This window comes from Pituophis catenifer, unplaced genomic scaffold, assembly GCF_029215685.1.
Source record: "Pituophis catenifer annectens isolate HBS135680 unplaced genomic scaffold, rPitCat1.0.hap2 SCAF_6, whole genome shotgun sequence".
Lineage (NCBI taxonomy): Eukaryota > Metazoa > Chordata > Lepidosauria > Squamata > Colubridae > Pituophis > Pituophis catenifer.
Window position 1 is genome coordinate 34,100,380 of NW_027256886.1, and position 26,735 is coordinate 34,127,114.

Genomic DNA, 26,735 nt, shown 5'->3' on the forward strand with positions numbered 1-26,735 from the left:
AATATAGATTCTTTACCTGGATTAATACTTCTAAACTCTGTATGGACATTAAGAACTAAAGATTAAATATTTCACTAGGCCAGAAGCTCACCTTGTTCCCAAATCTCTTTTTCCTTTCAATCAACTAACTCAATAGCCACTGCATTTCCTTTTGTCAGACCTTCCTTTCCCTGCCAAGGAGAAATAATTTAATCATTTAGATGGTTTAATTGAAAATATGCAAATTATTAGTTGAAAACTTGCAATTAATTATCATAATTGAAGACATGCAGTTGTTGTGCATTGCAGAAGAATTTAAAAATAAGATGATAGTGTTTTGTTATGAATGTTTTCCCAGAAATAATGACATATTCTGTTTCCCAGCTGTTTCATATAGATTTTGGTCATATTCTTGGAAACTTCAAATCTAAATTTGGAATTAAAAGAGAACGAGTCCCTTTCATCCTTACATATGATTTTATTCATGTCATCCAGCAGGGAAAAACTGGAAACACTGAAAAATTTGGCCGGTAAGTATTAAACTTGTTAGAATTATTTAGTTCTGGTTTAGTTTTAGATCCATATGTGACAGAACCAAATTGATGTTATACCAAACCTTTGATGACCTAGCCCCGGCGGATGGGAGATTAAGCAGGGTTAGACCTGGTTAGTATATAGGAAACCTCCACACTCTTGGATCAGATAGAGTAGATTTTTTTTTTAATCTAGGAAAGCAATAACAAATCTCTTATTAAAAAAAGAAAGAAAGAAAGAAAGAAAAAATAATAAGACATACATGGACATACAGTATTCAGGTCGTCATAAATAGTCACACTTAACTTGGGAAAGTAGATTTTACATAATGTCTAGCTTCATATATGAAAGAGTGCAACTAATATGATAGACATTATAGGAAAAGTAGTCTCTTTATAGGCATTCTTCTGTACATCAGATTATCAGAATTTGAACTACTACAGAATTTTAAGAGAATTCTTGGAGTGTCTGTGTGTGTGTGTATGGACATAAATGTGCATATATGCAGTCTATTATTTTCCCATATAAAAACTTTTTTGCTGATTACAAAGTCATATATTTGAACACTTTTGAAATAAATAAGATCTTCTTTTTTAACAACAACAAGGAAAATGATTTTTTCTTCTTGTTAGAAAACATGCAAAAGGATTATGAATATCTTAAGAACATAAATGAAAGTTGTTATTGGAACTCAGTGTTAAATGTAATAGAATAGACGTATTGGAAACCATTTTTTCAAACAATGTTCATTATTTAGTTGGGGGAATAATGTCTTTAGATTTATATAGAATAATCAATAAACAGTATTTATTTATTTATTTATTTATTTATTGAATTTCTATACCGCCCTACTCCCGAAGGACTCAGGGCGGTGTACAGCCATGAAATAAAACACATAGATATACAAAATTTAAAATCAAATAAAACGAATTAAATAAATTTGGCTGAATTAATACCCATAATTTAAAATACCCATAATTTTAAAATACATTAAAAATTTAAAATTTACACTTAAAAGGGAGAAGATTTAGGCGAGGCCCGCTTGATGAAATAAAAGCGTCTTCAACTCGCGGCGGAAGGTGCGCAGATCCGGAATCCTCCGTATCTCTGGGGGGAGCTCATTCCAGATCGTCGGTGCCCCCACAGAGAAGGCTCTCCCCCTAGGGGCCGACAGCCGACATTGTTTGGCCGACGGCACCTGGAGGACCCCCTCTCTGTGGGAGCGTACTGGTCGGTGGGAGGCTGTTGGTGGTAGTAGGCGGTCCCGTAAATAGTAAACAGTAGCAATACTATTAATTGTTTTTTCTTCTCTTGTGGAATAATCAGAATTAACTGATATCCAGAGTTGCATGAATTAATTCCTGTCATCAGACATGGATGCAATCATATTTCTGATCCCGAGGAACCTTTACCTATGATTTACTCACTTGTTCCATGTCTATATGAATATTTCTCACTCTAATTTGGATGATAATACACAGTTTCATTCTGTCAAATAACTAGAATTACTGTGCTCTTATATATGCTGTTGCTAAGTAGGAACCAAAGCAAACTATTTGCAAATAAGTACTTTTCAGAATAAATAAGCTGTATGTCTTTTTTTCAAAGAGTTGCAAAATAAGAACCAGTGATGGTATAAATGTCAACTCTCAGTGATGAATTCATTTTGTTCATAAATGTCTTAAACCACACCAGGCCTCCTGTGCAGTCTGTCTATTTTTATTGTCCTGATTTACTGTGTCTGTTTTTTGAATGCTAATATTAAGGTTCCGCCAATGCTGTGAAGAAGCATACTTGATTCTGCGAAGACATGGCAACCTATTTATCACTTTATTTGCACTGATGTTAACAGCTGGGCTTCCAGAGCTAACCTCTTTTAAAGACATCCAATATCTAAAGGTACATCTCTAATAATTTAGGGATATGGAGAAAACGTGTTCAACTCCTTTGTTGTTGATGAAACTCATTTCTTAATTTTCAGTCAGATCTTATGCTCTTCAAGAAAACTGGATACAGATTAAATAAATAATTAAAAGTGTAGTTAGATAGTATTGTATATTTTTCTAAATTCTGTCCAAGCTTCCTCAGACTAATTATCTAATATATATTTTACTATTTCTCATGCAAGATGAACTTACGCATCTACCTAGACAACAGTATTAGTTCCAACTAGAGTAATAGCATCTTCCTAAAATCTCAGGCAGAGACCTTGAACAGCCCTGCTACAATATCCACCTCAGCTCCCTGACATATCCCAACATACTGTATTATTGAAAGGAGTGGTGAAATGTAAAATTTGTTACTACCGGTTCTGTGGGAGTGGCTTGGTGGGGGGTGTAATTTGTAATATGACTTTTTTTTTTTTACTTTTAAAAGCATTTTTTCTACAACCTCTTCGGCTGAAGAGGTTGTAAAAGATGCTAACTTGCCTGATCAGCAGAGGCTTTTTTTTTTAAAGCCTCTTGACGATCCCAGCTGACTTGCCTGATCAGTAGATGCTTTTTTTCCTCTTCAGCCGAAGAAGTTGTAGAAAAAATGCTTTTAAAAGCCTCTGATGATCCCATCCCAGCCGCGCAATCATCAGAGGCTTTTTTTTTTTACTTTTAAAAGCATTTTTTCGGTCAAAGAGGTTGTAGAAAAAATGCTTTTAAAAATAAAAAAAAAGCCTCTGATGATTGCGCGGCTCAACTGGGCAATGGGGGGGGAGGGCAGGGATTTTTGTTACCGGTTCTCCGAATCACCCGCCTCCATCGCTACCAGATTGGGCGATCTGATCCAAACCGGGAGCATTTCACCTCTGATTGAAAGGCTGTTTACCTCAGCATTTGCATTGATCATGATGGCCAGACCAGACGAGTTTATGTTCAGCAGTATCTGGAAGACATTATGTTGCCCATTCTTTTTCTTTAGAGAGACTCTTTAACTTATTTCTTGGACAATATGTGCGATAACATAGATTTATGTACTTTTCTAATAGCTTCCACTGAGCAAATACACAAGTATACATTATATAGTTTTGCTTGTTTACCCATTTGAATCCTGAATAATTCTTTAATAAACAGGGCAAAAATAATTTTCCAAAAAGTGAACATCACTTTTATCACTCTTATGTAAAGAATGGTGAAGTAAATACGTTTTCTAGCTTAAATCACGTGCTTTAGAAAGGACTCTATACCTGGAACTTTTTAGATTCTTTTTTACTGAACTGACTCTTTCATGAAGGAATATTTTATTGTTAATTTTGGTTTATAAATAAATATGTAATTGATATTTACTCAGAGCAGTATCTGCAAACTTTCAACATTATCTTGGTATTATGTAAAAATTATTGTGATAAGTTTTAGTCATTTTTTGCACCACAAAGTTTCTGGCCATTTGTCTCTGAATCCTGTATTCTGCTTAATCTTCAATTGTGAATTACTTAAATGCAGTTGTTTGATTTACGGGATAAAGTGGACAAACCTCTTCACATAATTTTTTGATAAAGGGAAGGGTAAGATCCTAATATTGTGAATTTAAAGTGGTGGGAGGTCCTTGTGGATTTTGTCAGATATCTTCCTACCAATTCATTCATAATTTAAGCACAAGTTAAAAGAATACCCCATTCCCAGAGACGAGCCTAGGAAAAAACCTTTGAATTAGTGAAGTACTTAGGGATTATTTTGTAAATTAATAGCTTTTGATTGTAAGGGAATCAACATTCCAATATAATTTCTGAACTGCAAATCTCCATAGCTATTATCACCATAGCTTTCTGTTGAATTGTTTGTTGTGCAGTAACATAAATTCCTTTCATCTAAAAGTAAAAAATGCTAGCACTATTATCATATTTTTGTTGAGTTCTGCAAACCCATAGGAATTAACTGTAGAATAATAGATTTTGTCAACAGTCTGCAAAATAATCTGAAAATATAGTGCACACAAAACAAATAACCATGTTTCTGTTACTGTTCTTAGGACTCTCTTGCCTTAGGAAAGAATGATGATGAGGCATTAAAACAGTTTAAGCATAAATTTGATGAAGCACTCAGAGAAAGTTGGACTACAAAAGTGAACTGGATGGCGCACACCGTTCGGAAGGATTACAGATCCTAAATGATGGATGAATTTGCACTAACCTTAGAAGTTATCCTGACAATAAAGCATTAAAGGAGAAAAAAACCTCCTAACTATTTAAAAAGACACCCAAGAAAATTACCTAAAGATTCCTGATTGTTTTGCACTCTGCTTTGGGAATGCTTCAATGAGACTTTGCAGAATCAGTAATCGCTTCTGCTTACTTTGCACACTGAAAGTGACTACTAAAGTTTTATATTGTTTTGATACAGTGTAAATATTTGGGACTTTTTGTTGCTTAGACTCAAACTCTGATTAGATAGAGATATTTTTGAAGAACTGGTACTAAACTCCACCAGAGGTTTTCACAATGCCTTTAATTTTGCTTCAAGTGAACTTTAAATGCGTCAATATATCTATATTTTTACTGGCATAAACATACATTCTACTGTACATAACAGCATTCATAATATTGCACAACAAATAGCTGCTTATTGGTTTCTACTGCTGCCAGAAAAGAGAACTCTATACCGTACTTAAAAATGGGAAAATGTAAAGAGATTATGCCTTTTATTATAATGTTGTTTAATATGTTCAATGTAATGTTTTAAATTTTATGTGGAGGAATTATATTTAAAAGATTTTTCAGCTATTGGAAAATTCTACAAAATTGATGGCTGAACCTCTTTTTTTAAAAATCCATAGCATCTGTAATGTTGGATAATGTCAATAAAAAGGAGTTAGCCTTTCAATTTTCCAGTAATATCTGGAACAGATAGATTGTCCACTTCCATGTATATATGTAAGCATAAAAACATGAATCTATATAAAACAAAATCTCCTTACAAAGTTTATATATTTCTCCCAAAATCTGTGTGTGTTAAAACCTGGAGTTTAAAAAAAAAAAAGTTCCATTTTTAAAAGGAATGTCAAAATTAAGACAAATCCACCCTATGCTATACTCAGTGACAAAACATTGAAAAGGAAAAACAGATGAATTAAAATATAAAAATACATATGAATGATTCTGATTCTTTTGCACCTTGCTTTGGAATGCTTCAGCAAGTTTTTGTAAAATTAGTATTCTAACTCTGATTAGAATTTTGATTAGAATTATAAATATCTGGTTCTGCGTGTTGTAATACTCTTTGTGATAAAAGTATTTTCCCAGGATGTTTGTATTCAGCGTTAAAATGACTGTGATTGAAAAACTGGACATACTTTAATTTATGAAACGAGGTACCATGTTTTAAGGCAGCAGGTCCTAACCTTTTGGGCACCAGGTTCTGTGGAGAGAAATTTTTCCGCAGACCAGAGGGGCATGGTTTCACGTGCTGCCTACATCCCGTGGATGAGATTTCACTTGTTTGTGCGGCCCAGTTTCTGCCATGCCACAGACCGGTGCCAGTCCAAGGACCGTAGGTTGGGTACCCGTGCTTTAAGGTGCTTAAAAGAACAGTTCAAATTAAAAGTGCAATAGAATTTTTTTGGTTTAAAGATGTAACATGAAATATTTTGAAAAAATAGCAAAATGTATTTGTAACAGGCTCTTGCTTGCCAAAGAACCTAGTAGCTGTTAATTTCTGTTGTGGGTGAGTGAACATATAATCAAAACAGTGATTTTAAATAGAATTGCATACAGACTATTATATTTTGTCAAAGACTTCTGTTTCTCTAAACAACATTGTGAATAAAGAATGTAGTTCTTGTTTAAAATCTTGTTAAATGTTAACAGTCAAATACTGATAATACAAGTGTGTAGCTAAATTACAAAATATATTGTAGTAACAAGCTTTCATTATGAAGTAATTGTTACAGAAGTTCCCCATTCATTTTCATTATTGAAAGGTCAATTTTCAGTTCATTGCTTTAAATGATCTTATTTCTATTAATTTTAAATGCATATTTTGCTACTTATGACTATAGAAAGTTTTAGATCGTATGAGCTTTTAATATATTAATGTTTTCCATCAATTTCCCATCCCCAGCTTTGTGCCTGCTGAATTTCAGACACAGATAAAGATTGCCTTAGCTATTCTGGTGTGAAATGTTTAAGGCTTAGTTATGCAAAAAAAAAAAAATCATCAGACTACCAAAGTTAGCTCAGACAAAGTCCTCTATTCTGTATAATTCATTTAATTCCTGTCAGTTTTATTACTTTATCTTCCTCACCTTAACTCGTTCAGCCCACTGCTATGTATGTTTTTCCAGCAGAAACAGAAATAATGCAAGTGAAAACAATGAGTAATGAATTTTTCATTTGGAATTCATTAATTGAATTTATTTGGTTTTGTAATTAAAATGAATGAAATGTATTCATTCTTTTAGATTATTAAAATGAATGCACATCTGCATGACTACCAACTCTGCTTTTCTGAAGCGTCTTTGTTTTGAGACATTTTGATATTTCTCATATAGCTAACATACATTGTATATTACATGGCATTATATATTACAAGGCATCAAAAAAACTGTTAATATCTTTTCCATCAATTATTGTGGGTGCTAATGGAGTATTATTACAAACAATAAATACAAAGATGTTCTCCAGTTGTACCAAAGAGGGTATATCCATGCAATTTTCATAGCAGCAGTGAGGAAGTGCTTTGTCATTATCCTTTCCTGGGATGCTGGATATTTGTACTAGTTGCACTTATTTGATCCTAAGTGACAATAATGGTCCTTATCTTTCTACTTACACCTTTACGAACAGAACAGCTACTTCCGATTTTTCTTTTTTTCATTATCCTTCCAAACAGAAAAGGCATGTTGGTATCAATTTATATAATATTTTATTAATTCACAAAGGGAGATGCAAAATAATACATTAACTACTGAATCGTGCTGATTTCTCATGCAAGCCACCAAAGAACAGAACCATATATGGAGAATGATATACCAGTTGATCAGAGAAATTTCATAAAAGGTATAAAGGTGTATTACCGTGATGGTGAACCTATGGCATGCGTGCCACAGGTGGCACGCATAGGCCTCTCTGCCGGCATGCAAGCCCTCGCCTCAGCTGAGCTCTGCGGCGCATTTCCCACCGGCCACCTGATTTTCAGGTCTCTGCAGCACTGTTGTTTAATCAAAATGCAGTTAAAACACTATACAAGCCATTGAGAATATAACTATATACATCCAACAGGAAGTGCCTCACAGGAGCAGATACAGGTAAATCCTAGAGGGCCAAGAAATACATCACTGAACAATGGAGATGAATGCTAGAGAGGAATAAAGCTGCATACAAGGCAGACATAACAGCATAGGCATGCAGGGGGGGTTGCCCTCACACCCCGTTTTTGGTCCCAGGAGGCTTCAGGGAGGTCTGCTAGGGCCAAAATGGGACGGGGGGGTCTCATGCATGGAGTGGAGGGAGCGCGTGCAGGGGGATGGCACACGTGTGGGGGTGGCACGCATGCACGGGGGCACACATTGTATTACGGGTGTCGACACGTACTGTCGTGTGCACACGTGCACTTTCAGCACACAGACAAAAAGGTTAGCCATCACTGGTGTATTAGATAGCCAATGTAAGATGTGAAAAGAGGCAAAAAATACTTTTAAAAAAGATTTGTCTTTGCTTTATTGACTACAGGAGGGGAGAGTTAGTGTATATTATGAAATATACACAATGTGTATATTGACAATGTGAAATATACTAAGGTTATGGTTAGGCCATGATATTTTAATATTCTTCCAAATAACTTTTACAATGAATGATAATTATTGAATTTGGAAAACAGATGGCTCAGAATGGGAAAAGGCATGAGAAAAGGATGCTTATTATCCTTGCATATTTTACTTATATGTGAACATACAGAAATGGCAGTGTTAGAAGCAATGTCAACTGGAATGAAAATAAATGGTCAAACACATTTTGAGATGCGTAGATTACAGTTTTATGAAATGTATAGGCTGTTCCAATTTGTCCACAGTTCTGAACAGCTAACATACTACACCAATAGAAGCAAAGATGCACATTGTTTTAAAAAGAGAGTATGGGAGAAAACAGCAGCCATCTAAGAGACCCAAAACATCAAGAGAAAAGATCTAGCACAGTGGTGAAATGTAAAATTTGTTACTACCGGTTCTGTGAGTGTGGCTTGGTGGGGGGTAATGTGACTGAGTGGGCATGGCCAACTTTTTTTTTTTTTTTTTACTTTTAAAACCATTTTTTCTACAATCTCTTTGGCCGGAGAGCTTGTAAAAAAATGCTTCCTTTTTTTTTTTTAATTTGATTTATATGCCGCCCTTCTCCGGAGACTCAGGGCGGCTTACAATGCGCTAAGCAATAGCCTTCATTCTTTTGTATATTTATACAAAGTCATCTTATTGCCCCCACAACTGGGTCCCTAATTTACCTACCTTAGAAAGGATGGAAGGCTGAGTCAACCTTTTAAAAGCCTCTGACGAGCAGGCAACTCAGCTGGGATCGATCCAGGAGCATTTCACCCCTGGTTGTAGGGCATGAGTATGCAAACGTTTGACCACTAAGAACATTTAAAATGGGTGAAGATAAATACTATTTTCATGTATTTTTCTTAGGTTTGAAGGATAATATGAAAACCCAGTCCAAGGTTACCTTTACATGTTTTTTATGACTTCCTTCATTACATTAAATAGATAGTATCTCCCATAGTGATGCTTGTAATAAGAAAGGCCATATGCGCCTGCTGTGTGTTCTGTCCCTTGGTGCCTGGTCACCATTCTCTCAGCATGTTACTTCCTGCTCTTTCCCTGCCTACAGGCTTTAATGCTCCTGTGTTCAATTAGCTGATATTCCCAGATGCAGATTAAGTGCCAATTTTTATGGTAAATTTAGAAAAGCTATATTGAGAATTGCATAAAGGGAATCAGAAATGTATGTTTATGGTTACTTGCATATGTAGCTTTGTAAAATGGAGATATGAGATAGCTTCCTTAATTTATAACCATATATGTATGAGAATTGCTGATGCATCCATGTGTGTCAGTGGAGCTCCATCAGCCCTAGGAGGCAAAAGCAGTAGAAAATTCTAAATGGCAAAAGCTATAGGTGACTGTCTTTATATACTGTATAATCAAGATCCTATGCAGTATATACTTAGCTTTTAACTAAGTATATGACTCCCAATGATCCAAATTTGCCAAGAGACTGTTCAAAGCTGATAAAGACTATCAACCGTGGTGGCGGTTGATACCCCTAGGTTTATGGTCATGGGGGATTAACCTGCCGTCCGTGGGTGATGCGTCTGAGGTGCTCGGGAGTTCATGGCTTCCATGACAGCTATGGACCTGACCCAGTTAATTCATGGCCCTACCCACATGGGGAGAAACACGCTGGATCTGGTTTTTGTCTCTGGACAGTGGTTGAGTGACCTTGAGATAGGGAATATAGTTACTGAGCCCTTGTCATGGTCAGATCACTCTCTCCTTCATCTCGACCTTCGAACCACTGCACCCCACCGCAGGGAGGCGGAGCCGGTAAGATGGTTCCGCCCCAGGCACCTGATGGAACCTGACAGGTTCCAGATGGAGCTTGGGCCATTTCCTGAGGCTCTGGCACACGCCTCGACTGGAGACCTAGTGGCCACCTGGGATAGGGCAGCTGCTGGAGCTCTGGATCGGGTCGTGCCTTTGCGGCCTCTGACCCGGTGCCGATCTCATTTGGCTCCTTGGTTCACTGAGGAGCTGAGGGAGTAGAAGCACCGGAAAAGATGCCTAGAAAGTAGTTGGACGGCCAGTCTTTCTGAATCGGACCGGATACTGGTAAGATCTCATATTAGGAATTACCTAGTGGCGATAAAAGCAGCGAAATGTAGTTATTTTGCTGCTCTTATTGCATCATCAGATAACCGCCTGGCCGCCCTGTTTAGAGTGACCCGCTCCCTGCTCCCCCAGGAAGCACGGGAGGACCCCTTGGAGGGTAGAGCCGAGGATTTTGTTCAGTATCTGTATGACAAAATCACTCAGATTCAGGAAGATTTGGACTCTGACTGGGTAGTCTCAGGGGGAGGGACTGGAGCAGGTCTTGAGAATGTTATCTGGGATGAGTTTGATCCTGTGACCCCTGAGGACGTGGACAGGATTCTCGGCAGACTGAATGCGACCACTTGTTTATTGGACCCATGTCCCTCCTGGTTAGTGCTGGCTTCCCGGGAGGTGACACAAGGCTGGCTCCAGGGGATTATAAATGCTTCGTTGGGTGAGGGTGACTTTCCCGCTGCCTTGAAAGAGGTGGAGGTGAGGCCTCTCCTCAAGAAGCCTTACCTGGACCTGGCAATGTTGGTTAACTATCGTCCGGTCTCCAACCTTCGCTTCGTGGTGAAGGTTGTTGAGAGCATGGTTGCGCAACAGTTCCCCCAGCACCTGGATGAAACAACGTATCTGGATCTGTTCCAGTTGGGCTTCAGGCCTGGGTATAGCACGGAAACGGCATTGGTTGCGTTGGTAGATGATCTCTGGAGGGCTTGAGACAGGGCGTGCTCCTCTGTCCTGGTCCTGTTAGATCTCTCAGCGGCTTTTGATACCATCGAACATGGTATCATGCTGCACTGGTTGGAAGAGTTAGGGGTGGGAGACACTGTGTTGCAGTGGTTCTCCTCCTTTCTCTCTGACCAGTCGCAGTCTGTGTTGACAGGGGGGCAGAGGTCGACCCGAGGTCCCTCATATGTGGGGTGCCACAAGGGTTGGTCCTCTCGCCCCTCCTGTTCAACATTTATGTGATTTTGGGGTGAACTACCACCAGTACACTGATGACACCCATCTGTACATCTCCACCCCGGACCACCCCAACGATGCCCTTGAAGTGATGTCCCGGTGCCTGGAGGCCGTGCGGATCTGGATGGGGAGGAATAGGCTCAGGCTCAACCCATCCAAGACCGAGTGGCTGTGGTTTCCGACGTCCCAGTATAGTCAGTTGACACCATCACTGACTATTGGGGGCGAATCATTGGCCCCCACGGAGAGGGTTTGCAACTTGGGCGTCCTCCTGGATTCACGACTGCCTTTAGAAGAGCATTTGACGGCCGTGATCGGGAGGATTTTTCATCAGGTCCACCTGATTCGCCAGTTGCGTCCCTTTCTGGATCGGGACTCCCTATGCATGGTCACTCATGCCCTCGTCACCTCCCGCCTAGACTATTGTAACACTCTCTACATGGGACTCCCCTTGAGGAGCACCAGCTCCAACTGGTACAGAATGCAGCCACGCAGGTGGTAATGGGAGCGACATGGTGTTCCCATGTAACACCTCTCCTGCGTGAGCTGCACTGGCTCCCGGTGGTCTTCCAGGTGCGCTTCAAGGTTTTGGTTACCACCATTAGAGTGCTCCATGGCTTAGGACCTGGTTATCTACAGGACCACCTACTGCCACCAATAGCCTCCCACTGGCCAGTACGCTCTCATAGAGAGGGGCTCCTCAGGGTGTCGTCGGCCAAACAATGTCAACTGGTGGCCCCTAGGGGGAGACCCTTCTCTGTGGGGGCACCTACTATCTGGAACGAGCTTCCCCCAGAGATACGGAGGATCCCGGATCTGCGCACCTTCCGCCGCGCTCTTAAGACCTTTTTATTCCACCAGGTGGGCCTGGCCTAATCTTTTCCCTCTTTTTAATTATGCAAATTTTAATTGGTTTTATAAATGATTGGGGTTTTAATATGTTTGGGCCAAAATTGTTTATTCGATTTTACTTTGTTTTTAAATTTTGTATCTATGTATTTTTACTGTTTGGTTGTTCACCGCCCTGAGTCCTTCGGGAGTAGGGCAGTGTGTAAATTAAATAAATAAAATAAAATAAATAAAATATTTCAGACTTTTCCCCTTTTCCTTTTAATATAATTTTCATACAAGTATTTATTAATGTTTTAAAAATAATAAAACTTTAATACCCAGAAGACTTCTTATAACAGACAGTTAACGAGTATTAATATACTATGGTACCTTGACTTGTCAAGTTCTATCGTCATATGACTTTGTTCTCATCAAATAATATCTGTCTTTAAATATAGCATGGAGAATGGAAGCCACCTGTTGCAATTTCACCAATGAAATCTAGTACTTATTTGGTAAAATTAACTTCCTGTTTTTATATAGGAAACTTATCATTTATACTTATAATATACTTATAATATACAACCTATTACTCAGAGTTTGCTTCCATATAGTCATTGTAAGAAATGATCTATAGAAGTACATTTTCTAATATTGTGAGGTTACAAACCCTGGCAGCAAACAAGACCTTGTAGATATTTCTGAAGCATGTTTCTTACATACATGGTGGTCTTGGGATAACCCAGAAGTTGAGCAGCACGAGGAGTGACTTCCCCTATCATAATGGTCCAGCAAGCTATGAGCAATAAAACTGCTTTCAGTACGTAGCATATGGCATTCACTGCAGACAATGATCTCACATTTGGGGCACATTTTTCCAGTGTGAATCTTTTCCAAGGAGAGCACCTTCTCTTCATTTGTCTTCAACTTCCTGGGGTCTCTTCTTTGCAAGCCTCCTTTCTTCTCTTCAAAAAGAAATGCCTTTTTGTTGAGACTGAAAAGCCAAAAGACAGATCAATGGTCTAAATTGAAATAAATGAATTATATCAGTTATTTATGCAAATATGAGGTGATCCAAAATCCAGTCTGGGCATCCCAAGTGAGACTTCTGCATTATAGGAAAAAAGGGAAAGCTTTAGCCTAAGACTGAAGTATTGACTGACCTTCAGTATTTGGACTATTGAGAGCTATTGGGGGGGGGACGGGGAGGATTACCTAGGACGGCATAGGTGAAGGTCCCAATATGAAATTGAATATGAATAACCATCACCAATGGAGCAAAAATGCCTTCAATATAGTTACATAATACCAGGCAAAGGAGAAGTTTCATTCAATGTTAACTTCTGCCAGCTAGAGAATCTAGGTTTTTCAAAATAAATGTTTCAGAATAAATGTTCGGGCTTTGGACTAGCTATCCCTCCTTTTCTCCCAGTACTCAAAGATACTTCTGCAGCATTGGGACCAGTTAAAGCAGAATGGTAAGTCTACAGGCATCACTATACTGTAAGTCTGAAGGGTGTGCAAAACAGAAATGTTGGATTTCAACTTCCACTGATAATAAACTTTTTATCATGAAATCCTGGGTATATTTACTCAAAAATAACATTCATTTAGTAAACTTTATCCTCAACAATTGTGTAGATGACACATAACCAGCATGGCTGATCTTAAGTAGGGTGGAATCCTGTTAGTACTTGAATTATAGTTGAAAGTGAAAACAAAAAAAGCAATGGTAAACCATTTTTTAAATGCTGCCAAGAGAACTCTATGCATGCATTTAGTAGGAACTGTGCTCCCTTAAAGGATGTATTATTTTTTCAGTCATTAATTTAGTAAAATCTACTCATAAGTAAATGATTAGATCAGTGTCAGTCTCTAACTACATGTGATTTGCAAAAATCTGTTGATTTTTAGATGTCAGCAAAAGGTTAGGATTTTATATGCATCTCTACATAATCCATGATTGGCCAGAGATTTTAAAACAGATCTGCTAAATAATTGTATATATAAATAATATATAAATAATAATATTAATAATAATAATAATAATAATAATAATAATAATAATAATAATAATAATAATAATAAAAAATAGTAATTTAATGGCAGTTTTATAAAACAATTTTATTCATTCTGCTTATCATTCATATCCATCACAATATTCAGCACTTGAAATCCAGTTGTCTGTACACAACACACTAGCAGTTAGCTTAACCAGACCTACTCAACTGATCTGTTTTTCTCGATTTGTATGATACACTGTACCAGAAACTAACATCACAGTTCAGGTTATGCATAATAGGCAAGGTGCAGATTTGTTTGGCTTTCATGCCTTTGAGGAATACAGGGTGCCTGAAATTATTACATTTATTTTTGTACAGTTTGATAATACAAGATGAAATTTAAATCCTCTAGTTGTCTCAAATGAGAAATTGGAGAGGTTTTAATTGCTTAAAGAGAATCTTCAAAGTTTCTATTAAGTTCCACGACTGGTCAGAAAATAATACCATGACTATGTTTGCACAATAATTTGTGCAATTTATGGCTCAATATGTTATATAAATGCAGCGAATTGAGTTACTTCATTAAAACATGTTCAAATAAACCATTGATTAAAACAAGTGTGCATATTTTTGTGCCTTTAACATCAGCTTGATATGCATTCATCAACAGGTGAACATTTAAAATTACTTACAAGAACCTGCTGATTATGCTCCTTTCTTTACCTTTTGTACAAAGAATCTTTAAAATATACCCAAGTTACAGCACAACAATACAACAAATCACAATTCGAATACTGTTTCTAAACTATCAGAGGACCAATTAGCTTTTTCTAGTTTATTTTTCTTCCTACTACAGTCTAGTTTATTGTTTTTGTGAAAGAAAAAAAGTAAGAAAAAAAACCCTTACATTATATTACTTGAATGTCCAGAAAAGAAACGCAATCTGACAAACTTCTTAAGGAGGTGCCCATCCTTTTCTGTCCAAGGTTTTTCATCTCCTGTGCTTTCCTCTTTATTTCCTCTCTGTGCCTTCCGAGAATTCTGTCCTAACACAACAGAGCAGGACATAAAATCATACTGAATAATATGAAATCTCTGATCCTCTTTCCATACAAGTAGAACCTATTGGGCTCTCCTAATCCTACCTGCAAAAAAAGCTACATACAGTAAGGACAAAGCTTATGAATTAAAGCCACAAAAGTACTACTAACCTGAAGGCATCTCTTTAAAGTTATGCACCTGAACAAAGAAAAACTTTACTTTAGAGAGCCTAAAGAAGAAGGAGAATGTGACAGCAAGTTGCAGCTTCTGAATTCAGTAAATAAGCAACAGTGATCACAAAATTTAAAAAAAAATAATAACTTTATCCTTTCAGATATTGCAGACCACAATTTTTTTTGTCTCTAGATAGGTGTGAGGGAGAAGGAAAGCCAATTCTTGTAGCAAGCACACAAATGCAGATGTAAAATACAGCACAAGGGTATAAATATTTCCTTTCATCTCTGGAAAGTCAATCAATTGATCTTCATTTCCACAGTATGTCACTGTGTCTCCAAGAAAGTTCCTTTAGACTGCTCTAATCACATTAGCCTTTCTGTGTTCCCCATTTCATATTTTAATAATTGTATTTAATTTGCGCCTGACAAACTCACCTAGCAGATTTTGGCCATCAGCAAGTGGTTCTGGCTCATCCTGATAATTTGTTAGATTTGGAAACATTTCCAATAATTATTTATTTGAACAAAAAATATAAATTATGCAAATGGGCATTTTTATTTAACCATTTTTTAAAGGAACTTGTTTAAAAAGATGCATTTATATGAAAGGCCCAGCCTAGCAAAATCCCTCTAGTATCATTGGGTCAGATTCTGTACCTTAATTTTTTTTTTTTTTTTATTGCAAAAGTTTTTCAATTACATTTTCACCCCTTTTTTCACCCCCCCACCTCCCTCCCCAAACTTCCCATCCTCCCTAACCCTCCCTAACCCTCCCCCCCCAGACTTCCCTATTACATACTCATAACTAATAACACTAATATATAAACCTGAACCCATCCCTCCCCCTATATAATTTTTCCTCTTTGTCTCTTTACATTAAAATATTTCTAATACATTATTTTCAAATAAAAGCTATTTGATACTTTCTAGTTTGGTATTTGTTCTGAACATATTCTATCCACCTTTTCCATTCCCATTCATAAGTCTCTTGTGAACAATCTTTTAAATACGCTGAAATCTTCGCCATCTCTGCAAAACTGGCCATCTTCAAAGTCCATTCCTCGATAGTAGGCAAAGCTTCATTCTTCCAATATTTACCTATCAACAATCTTGCTGCTGTTATCATATACAATATTAGTTTTATTTCACCCCGTGTAAAACCCTTAACTATACCCAATAAAAACAATTGTGGAGAAAATTGAATTTTTTTCTTCAAAACATTCTGCATGACCCACCAAATTTTTATCCAAAAAGCCTTAACTTTCCTACAGGTCCACCATACATGATAATACGTAGCATCCAAACATTCGCATCTCCAACATTTTGGCTGAACATTAGGGTACATACATGACAACTTTTTAGGATCCAAATGCCATCTATAAAACATTTTATAAAAATTTTCCCTCAAATTCTGCGACTGTGTGAACTTAACATTCTGAACCCAAATTTTTTCCCATGTTTCCAACATCACTGGTTCTTCAAAATTTTGTGCCCACTTAATCATACAATCTTTAACTAATTCAGTTTCTGAGTCCCTTTCTAACAAAACATTATAAAGCCTTTTAATATGCATTGGGCCTTTCTCTCTTATATGTCTAACTAATTCTTCCTCATGCAGTATAATACCAGTTTTTTGGTCCTCTTTCCATCTCATTTGTAATTGATTATATTGTAACCAGGTTAAATTAATCCCTTCGTCCAACAGTGTCTGCAATGTCTTCAGCTGCCATCTGCCCGCATCTGTAAAAAGAACCTCTTTGTATAAAACCCCCCCGAGTGACATTATATTTGTATTCCACAAAGTATGACCAAGATCCAGCCATAGCGGTATTTTATAATCCCATTTGAGTCGGTGCTTCTTCCAAACTCTCATCAAAGAATCTCTGAGTATATGACTTTTAAATACTTTATCAACTTTATCATCATAAAATAAGTAAGCATGCCATCCAAATTCAAGATCAAAACTTTCTGCATTCAATATTCCAGCCTTTTTATTTCCAAACCAATCACTTGTTAAAGTTAAAGCTGCTGCATCATAATATAACTGTAGGTTTGGGAGTTTAAGGCCTCCTCTTTCCGGAACATCTTGCATAATTTTCAATTTCACTCTCGGCTTTTTCTCGTTCCAGACAAACTTATTCACACCAGACTGCCAGACTTTCAGTTGTTTATCACTTTTAAGCACCGGAATCATTTGAAACAAAAACAGAAATCTTGGCAAAATATTCATCTTAACTGCTGCTATTCTTCCAAGTAAAGACAGTTGCAGCTTTTTCCAAGTCTCCATGTCTTTCTGAACCTCTCGCCACAACACCTCATAATTATTTTGAAACAATTTCATATTTGATTCTGCAACCTGAACTCCAAGATATTTTACCTTAGGTACAATTTCAAAACCTGCCTTCCTTTCAAGCTCATGTTTACGATCTTGTGTCATATTCTTAACTATCATTTTAGTCTTTTTTGAGTTCAGTTTAAAACCTGAAACTCTACCATAGTCTTGTATAATGTCGTTCATCAGGATTGTTGATTCCATTGGTTGTGATAGGGTAACAACCAGATCATCTGCAAATGCCTTTATTCTATAATCCTCTTGCCTTATCACTATACCTTTCAAAATTTTTGAGTCCCGTATTGTATTTAGCAAGACTTCCAATGTTAAAATAAATAAAAGTGGGGACAACGGACAACCCTGTCTTGTTCCTTTTTCAATTTTAAACTCTGTCGTCAAACTTCCATTAATAATAATCTGTGCTTTTTGCTCTTGATAAATTGCTGAAATCGCCTGTATAAATTGGTCCCCAAAGCCCATCTTTTTTAAAGTCTTTAGTAGAAAGTTCCAATCCACTCTATCAAAGGCCTTCTCCGCATCCAAAAAAACCAGCACTGCAGAAATCTGTTTATTCTTATCAAGATATTCCAATAAGTCTATTACTTGCCTTACATTGTCCTTCATGTATCTGCCCTCAATAAATCCCGCTTGGTCCTCATGAATCACTTTTTGGATTACTGGCATCAACCTGTTGGCTAATACCTTCGCATAAATTTTATAATCTGTGTTCAAAAGAGATATTGGTCTGTAGTTCTCTGGTTTTTTAGGACCAACTTGTTCCTTTGGTATCAAAGATATATAAGCAGTTGTCCAAGATGGGGGTATTTTACCCCCTTGTTGAATATTGCAAAATAAATCTCTAAGTTGTCCCACCATTTCAGCTTGTAAAGTTTTGTAATACACTGCAGTCAAACCATCCGTGCCAGGAGCTTTGGCTGTTTTTAGCTGCTTAATTGCTACTATTATCTCCTCCTCTGTTATAGGATAATTCATTCTTTCTTTTTGTTGATCAGTAATTTTTGTAACTCTCTTATCCTTTAAATATTTTTCTATAAGTCCATTCTGCACCTCTTCTTTGGCATATAATTTAGTATAATAATCCACAAAAGCTTCTTTAATTAATTTTTGTTGAAAAATTTCTTTCCCTCCAATGTCAATACTATCAATAGTCCGTATACTTTGTTTTTTCCTCAAAGTGTAAGCCAACCATCTGCCCGGTTTATTAGCATTGCAAAATGTATTATGCTTCGCATATTGTAAACTTGTTGCAACTTGTTCCGCCATAAGCATTTGAAATTGGTCTTTCAAAAGTTTTATAGCACTTCGTATTCTTTCATCTGTTGGGTTTTTAATAAGTAACTGTTCTTTATTCTTTATTTCCATTTCCAACTCTAATCTTTTCTTTTGTCGGAACAGTCTATGTTTAGAATTCATGTAGATAAGTACCCCTCTCATATAAGCTTTACTAGCGTCCCAAACAATTTCAATTGGGGTACCTTTATTCAAATTTATTTCAAAAAATTCTTTCAAATGCTTTTTAAGTTCTATTGTATTAATTTTTAACAAATATATATCCAGAACAAATTCAGATGTTTTTTTAATGCAGACAGGGAAGGAAGAACCAGGTATTCTCCAGTCACATCATCTTTGTGCAAGATCTAACTAATCTCAATCCTTCATGATATTATTTCTACAAATGAGTATTGTATTGAATGAGATGGCATAAAATGAAATAAAAATATAAATGGAATAAAATGATTAAATAATAAAATAAAAGTGTTGTGAAAACCATGCCTTAGAAAATTCTGTCTGTTTTAGCTCTTCAGTGTTGTGTGTACTTCTACTGTCTCTGATGAGAAAGAGAAGCAGCAACTGATAAGATTTCAAATAAAGCTAACAAAACAGCTACCAATCTCTTCCTTTGCTATTACAACCTGATATACAGGATATGTAGAAGAACAATAATACTAAATATAATTAGATTTTAGTCTTACTTTTATTACTGCTATGATTACACATGGGGCATTTGCATCTATGCATTGGGGATATTGTTATGTACATATAAAATTCTGTGTGTGTGAGAGGCATGCATATGAAAGAGGTGTGCAAGGTTTCCAGTTGGGAAATTCCAGAGACCTGTGGATCTTCTTGAGTTTTACACAGAACACATTCAATTTCTTAAAATGACAGATAATAATTGTAAATCTCATGCTTTTTCAGTAGATCCTATGCCAATATAATAATACATGTGGATCCACTTTTTATACCCTTCTGTTTTTGTAACTAAGAAAGGATCCATGTGAGAAGGGTCTTTTCAATTGTCATTAAACAGTGAAAGACAAAAAGGAAGAAACTTGATCAAGTTGTGACAAATAAAGGTATTTTTAATGTGCCTTCCTATCTTGTGCTTGTTTTATAAGTTTGAGTTTCAGAGAGGCAGAGATGTGTCCAGGGAGAACTTTAAGAAGTGTGATGTCCTTAATTATTTGATTAATGTACTACTGATGAGATTGCGTTAATGCATCTACAATGCATAATACATCCCCTAATTTGATGCACTATACTACTTGTGCAGGCAACAATTTAATAGGTACATGATATATTTCTTCATGATCTCAAAGACTAAACTGGAGAGATCCTGCTATGTAAGTTCAATACAGAATATAAGGCTGAACATTACAATAAGATTTCACAAAATACAATTACCTTGCTCTTTTATCCCAATGTTAGGATTTTTAAAAACACAGAAATTGGAATAATACTTTGCAGTTATCATAAACTGAAATTTGGTTTCCTTGTTAAACATATGCTACTTCAAAACCACACTCCTGGTCACAGTAATCAGAGTGGTTCTTCATTGAATTTGATAAGATACTTGTCTCTTTGTAACCACCATGAAACAAAGCATTTAATTTTTCTCCAGGGCATAAACAGTTGGATACAGAAAGCAGAGAAATGGAAATAATGGAATAATTTCAGCTTGATAGCAGTGAAATTTAGAGAAACACCTTTTTCTTTTTGCACATTTAAGAAACCTGTGCTTTACTTGAGGGAAATAAAATGTGTGACACTTCACATTAGAGCGCAGGTGTTATATCCCTTGAGGTGTCTGGAAGTGCAATCCTTGTCTGAAAATGGTATTTTTGTTCTTAATGACAGTTTAGTTCTTTAACAACAATCCATTCTTAGGGGAGTTGGTCCTTGCTGTACAGTACAGTATTCTCCAATCATGAAAATGTCACGATGGTAAAAATCTCTATTGCTTTAAATGATCAGATATTTGCAGATTGTTGTTGAAATTGTTTGTTAGATTCAAAAATCAGGCAAAAGCGTTTAATATTTGCTAGTATCTGTACTGCAAATTGCTCTTTAAAAGTTACTTCTGAGCAGATTGTTTATAATTGCAGTGACATTTCCCCACAGGCAGAGAGACTTATTCTCAAATCAGTACCACCAGAGTGCTTGCATGTAAGGTATTTTAGGCTAACATCTGCTGAAATTAGCACAGCTGTTTAAGAGTATATGCATTTCTCAACTATTTCAAGAAAAATGAATTCTATGTTTCTGGGATGCTGCTCCTCCCCTTAATCTTTAAATTAAATCCCAATGTTTCAATTTTTTTAACATATGGGTTTCCCTTTAAAATTTGATGCCTTTTTCAAATTTTGGGTACAGAGTACATACAAACTTCTTGTTTTATACCTTATTATATACACTTACATAATTAACAGTGTTTTAGTGGCATAAAAAAATGCTGTCAAATTTATTTCAAGCCAAAACTCTCAATAAAGGGACCACAAAACTAGCACCCTATGCTTGCAGATTACTAGCGAAAATCATATATTTTAAAGAAAAGAAAGGAAATACATAGCAATGTGTCAGAGGAAGTTTATCAAAGTTCAGGAAGAAAACAATAAGTGCATTTATACAAGACTGGAACCCTTTTATGGACTTTTTCCTGAAAATAGAAAAAAGTGAAGTAGTGATTTCCAGATTTTCTGGTGTAAACAAGAGGATGAACATTACAGAAATCATCTTGTAATGTAATTTTAAAAGGGGAGAGGGATATTTGTTTGTAGCTGCTACAGAGAAGTTGCTTGTTTGTCTTTTTTCCTTTTTTTTTACTATATGTATTGCTTTTTTTCTTTTCTTTCTTCTTTTTTCTAACTTTTCTACCATATACTGTATATATTTACACATTTATCTACATACAAAAAGTATGTAAATTAAAAGTTTTATACACACACACAGACAGATATATAGATGGCATGGTGGCTCAGTGGTTAAGACACTGTGTTTGCTGACGGAAAGCTGGCAGCCAAGATTCAAGACCTGAGTGCCATGTGACAGGGTGAGATCCCGTAATTGCCCCAGATCCTGCCAACTTAGTAGTTCAAAAGCATGCAAATGTGAGTACATAAATAAGTATCACTTCAATGGGAAGATAATAGCACCCCATCCTGGACACATGTCCACATAAATGTCTTTAGAGAATTCAATGGCCTTGAAACAGAGATGAGCACCCCACCCTATAGTCAGCAATGATTAGTGGAGTAAAATCTGCAGAGACTTCTTTACACACACACAACACAAAGACATTGCAGTTTATATAAAATCTCTCCCTGAGATATGATCTGATCCAATCTAATCCAGCATTGGATCAGATTCACATTTATGTGTAAAGAATTTTAAGGAGAAGGGGGAGTATACCAATGAGCATATATGAATTGTTACAGTCAAGAACCATTTCTAGTATGCACCTTGTATTTTTGTTTAAACTAAGATCTTACGCCTTGTGATGACAACTCCCTGTGGCATCTCTAATATGATCCCAATAAGAAAAAAGTCCTATAAAAACAAAGTGTGGGAGAAATTACATAAGGTTGATGAAGACTTTTGCACTTAAAAAGTCATAAAATGAATCAAAGCACAGAAACTTGCACTTAGATCACTAGATCTCTTCTCAAAGCCACCAGAGTAATCTTTCCTTTCTCTTGCTGTTTGAACAAGAATAGAATAGAAGTACATCAAACCTTCCTTGAAAAGCTTTTCCCAGGACTGCAACTGCTGGAAAGCTTTGCCTTCGCATTTCTTTGCGGATGGGAGAGGGAGAAGTGAAGTGCAGACATGCTCAGTAGCTGATGTCTCCTCCACAGCAACAGTGTCTACAATATTAAGAGGTTGTTTGCTTCAGAAGCACGGTGAGAAAGCCATCTTTGCTAACGACTGATAGAGAGAACCAAGACTAAATCATCAAGCAACAAACAATGTAAGTAAATCTTGATTAAATCGGGGAAGGAAGCTTCAGAACGGACGGAGGGCTCGAGAGAACGGGTGTTGTCAAAGTGGCGCTCGGGCGCTATCCGGCACCGATGGTGCTGAAAAACTCAAAACACTCTTCTTATATATGGGCGTGTTCCTAGTTCTAGCAGAGCACTGGAAATCCCCAGAAATTTGGGGTTTCCTCTCAAGACTTCCATCCTTTAAGATTTTTTGCTTTGAATGTTGTACATTTCCTCCTTACAAAAGATTTTATTTATTTATACATAATACCCAGTCAGTTCATGAAGGTAATGAAAAGTTGCTATTTGGGTCCCTATATACGATAGCCAGATTATCCCATCCCCTCAACCCATAAATGGAATTACAAGTATTGACTAGAAAGGGTTTCTGTGGAACAGATAACCATGTGAAAGAGAAGAAAGTAATAAAAGGTCTCTACCAGAAAGTCCATCAATAAATGAGCAAGCTCATATTAGATTGCACTAGGGACACTCAAAATCTAGAATATCTAATTTGATGTCTTGCAGAATGATTCATTTTCAGCAGTCAATCATACTGACATCACATGGTGTACAAAATCATTTTTCACTTGCCTCTTGTGAATTTAAAGGAAGTAAATCAATCAATCAATCAATCAATCAATCAATCAATCAGAAGACACTTTATTATGCAGATATCTGGCCCAATGGCCTTGAGGTAATCAACCCATCCCCAGTAAAGAGATTCAGTGGTAAAATACATTCTTTCCATCTATAGTTTTTTTTTAATCCTTCCCTAGTCTTTTTAATAAAGGACCATAATTGGCATTACTCTTGGAGAAACACCAGCTTTCAGATCAGAAATTAGATAGAGTCTTGTTCTGATTAACAGTGGGCATTTACTTGGTTTATTTTAGTATTTGTAGCTATTGTATTTATTTTATTCTTCAGTGAAAACTTCACCTACTGTAGCATTTTACATGTATGTAAATGCTAGAAAGATCTTTATTGAGCTAATCTCAACATTCTTTTGATCTGAGCATTTAATGATATAACTCCAGGCTTCTGGTTTCTCTTTAGAGAGTTGGAAAAATTATAGATGAATTCAAACTTTTGTATTTGCATTACCTATTCCTTTTGTATAGATTCATGGGAGTCCACTTAAAAAAATCAAGTGCAGAATAAGCCACAAATTAATATTCTGGGAATGTATGTCTTGTATTCTGAACCTGTTATAAATTGTAATATTATGTTTCTAATATTTTACCTAAATAATATGAAAGTGAGGAAATGTGAATCAAAAAGCCTAATACTTAGACTGCTCCAAGCTCTTCAGTTGATTAGATTTTAATTAGTTATGCATAGATAGATAGATAGATAGATAGATCTATAGATAGATAGATAGATAGACAGACAGACGACAGACAGACAGTGACAGACAGATAGACAGACAGAGACAGACATTTTGAAAGGAGATATATTATTGAACAAAATAGTCATTGTAGTAGTTATTGAAATGTTTAAAAGATAAAATAGAGCACTTTTTAGCACTACTATTATTCAGTAATTATTAAATGTGTTTTAGGAGATACAATTTAACAATTGTGTATAATATTTTTATTTATAATCCACCTTATTATGACAAGAATATAATTTACAATTTAAAAATATTAATCACAACAAAAGTAATCAATGCAATTTAAAAGTCATGCCTGAGGATGTTCCTGAGTGTTCTTGTAAAGATGCAGATACAGTAATATAGACAACTGAGAATAAAAAGGAAAATGTCTTACACACTTGTCTGATAATTTGGTTTATGAAATTGTAGGCATCAATATGAGAACTTTTCATGCTATTCTTATGACCTGGTCAGTTTCATACAAATTAGGTGATCTCTCAGGTAGACAGGCCTTTAGATTAATCTTTTTTTGTGTTTGGAAAATAACTGACAAATCAATTACTTGGCATATACAAAGAAACCTCACATTTGGGCATATATTTCACAATGTTAATTGCTTTTGTGCATATGTTTACACAAGCTAGTTTTCACCACTCAGGAGCTAAAAGTAGCAGCAGATAGTAAATATTTATATTTAAATCTGAAGAGCCAATTGTTCTAGCCCTATTTAATCTATGCCAGTAAAAAGGGTATGTTCAATTATTGTTTCACCTGAATGCAAAGCATGCAGAGTCATTGCACTGTAATTCCCTACTTTGTAAATACAGTATGCATTGGGTTGCTTAGCATGTTTCATACAGTGTCTTCAGTAGCTTCACAATACATGTTATGTAGGTTCATTATTATGGTGTTCAGGTAGCCAAGCAAGCATTTAATTCCATGTGACTGGAAGACTCATTCCATCGATCCAGGAAACCAAATGTAAATAACAGTTAGCATATTTCTTCCCTTACAGTAGCTTTCTGAATAACTAGAGGCTTGGAAGTCTATTTATATTTGTTTCATCTTTGAATCTCTGAGCAAAGTGTTTTAATTGTACATCTGTCTTTTCCAGATGTACTGCTGGGTTTAATGTAATCTCCTGTAACTTTCCGACAGTTATGAACTTGTTCTGCAGTTCCTGCTATTGATGTTGTTGCCTAGCTCTGTGTATGTAAAAAGACAGGATGACGTCAAATACTTTTGTTTGTGTGAGTGTTCTGTAGTGATTAAGGCACTCATTTCCTGCTGTAGAATTACATAAACTCTGCTAACATTTCAGCTAGATTTAACTTGTTTTGTCTGTATTCCAACATGACCATATTAATTCAACACAAAAATATGCTACTGATCCTGTAGCTTCAAATGTCTGTACCCAATGCCAGGTTTATGAAACAGTGTATATTCCTAAGTAAGCATCCTAATGATTTATTGTATTTATTGTTGTTACTACTACCACCAGTACTAAAATAATACTCCTTTAATATGTTCTATTTTAAATCAGTGCTTCTCAACAGCACTCACTATTCTACTCCAGCTAAACTATTATTCTACTGCAGATGATCTTCATATAAAAACCAAAATGAAACTTCAGGAAATCATGATTGATTATGTGCCAACAAGTCATTATTGACATAGATAAATTTTCTCCTTAACAATTTCCCTAACCTGGTCTTTTAAATGTACCAATAGTGCATTCATTGCCTTGTTACTGGTCATCCTCTTCTTGTTTCTCCTTTTACCTTTCCCGCCATTAGATCCTTCTCCAGAAAGCTAAGTCTTCACACCTGAACCACTAGTCTCCAATTGCTTACTCTGTGTACTCATTTAGTGGTTCCACATTTAGAACGAGCACCTCAGTCATTAAATGAAGCAGTTGCTAAATGAAACTGTGATGGTGTTTTTGATCTTACTTTAGCTTTCCTTTCCTTTACAGACGATCATAAATGTGGGTATTGGTCATAAAGTTACTTTATCATCACTGTACAAGGCAATTCACTAAACAAAGACTACCTATATTTTTTGTACTGAGCACTATTTTATTGATATACTGGATCTTTAATATGAATAACAATGGGACATAACAGCATTTCTATTTATTAGATTTAGTTCTTCTATTTATTATTCCAGCTAGATAAACTTTCCTCTGTGATATTCTACTCCCCTACTCAGCTCAGTTGATGTCTATCTGTCTATGTATCTATCTAATCCTCTACCCCATCATCAAGCCCAATCATCAACTTGTATTCCATACCCATTAATCATGTGTAGTCCTTCATGGGCTGGATGTGCTAAACAGCAAATTCTCCAGCATCAAATGCCTGGTTCATTGTAAACCATTTTTTTTAAGTCAAGGAAAGAAGTAAACAGAACCTTTAGGAC

General features: G+C 36.2%; 1 protein-coding gene across 1 annotated transcript in view; it reads left to right on the forward strand.

The window, feature by feature from the left end:
- The window catches only part of PIK3CB (phosphatidylinositol-4,5-bisphosphate 3-kinase catalytic subunit beta), a 74,600-nt gene extending 69,850 nt beyond the window's left edge, over positions 1-4,750 (forward strand). The window contains exons 23-25 of the mRNA XM_070946110.1: positions 364-509; positions 2,280-2,412; positions 4,471-4,750. Of these exons, the coding sequence (XP_070802211.1) occupies positions 364-509; positions 2,280-2,412; positions 4,471-4,608 (417 nt within the window). The 3' untranslated portion in view covers positions 4,609-4,750. The remainder of the gene's footprint in view (positions 1-363; positions 510-2,279; positions 2,413-4,470) is intronic.
- The last annotated feature ends 21,985 nt before the right edge of the window (positions 4,751-26,735 follow it).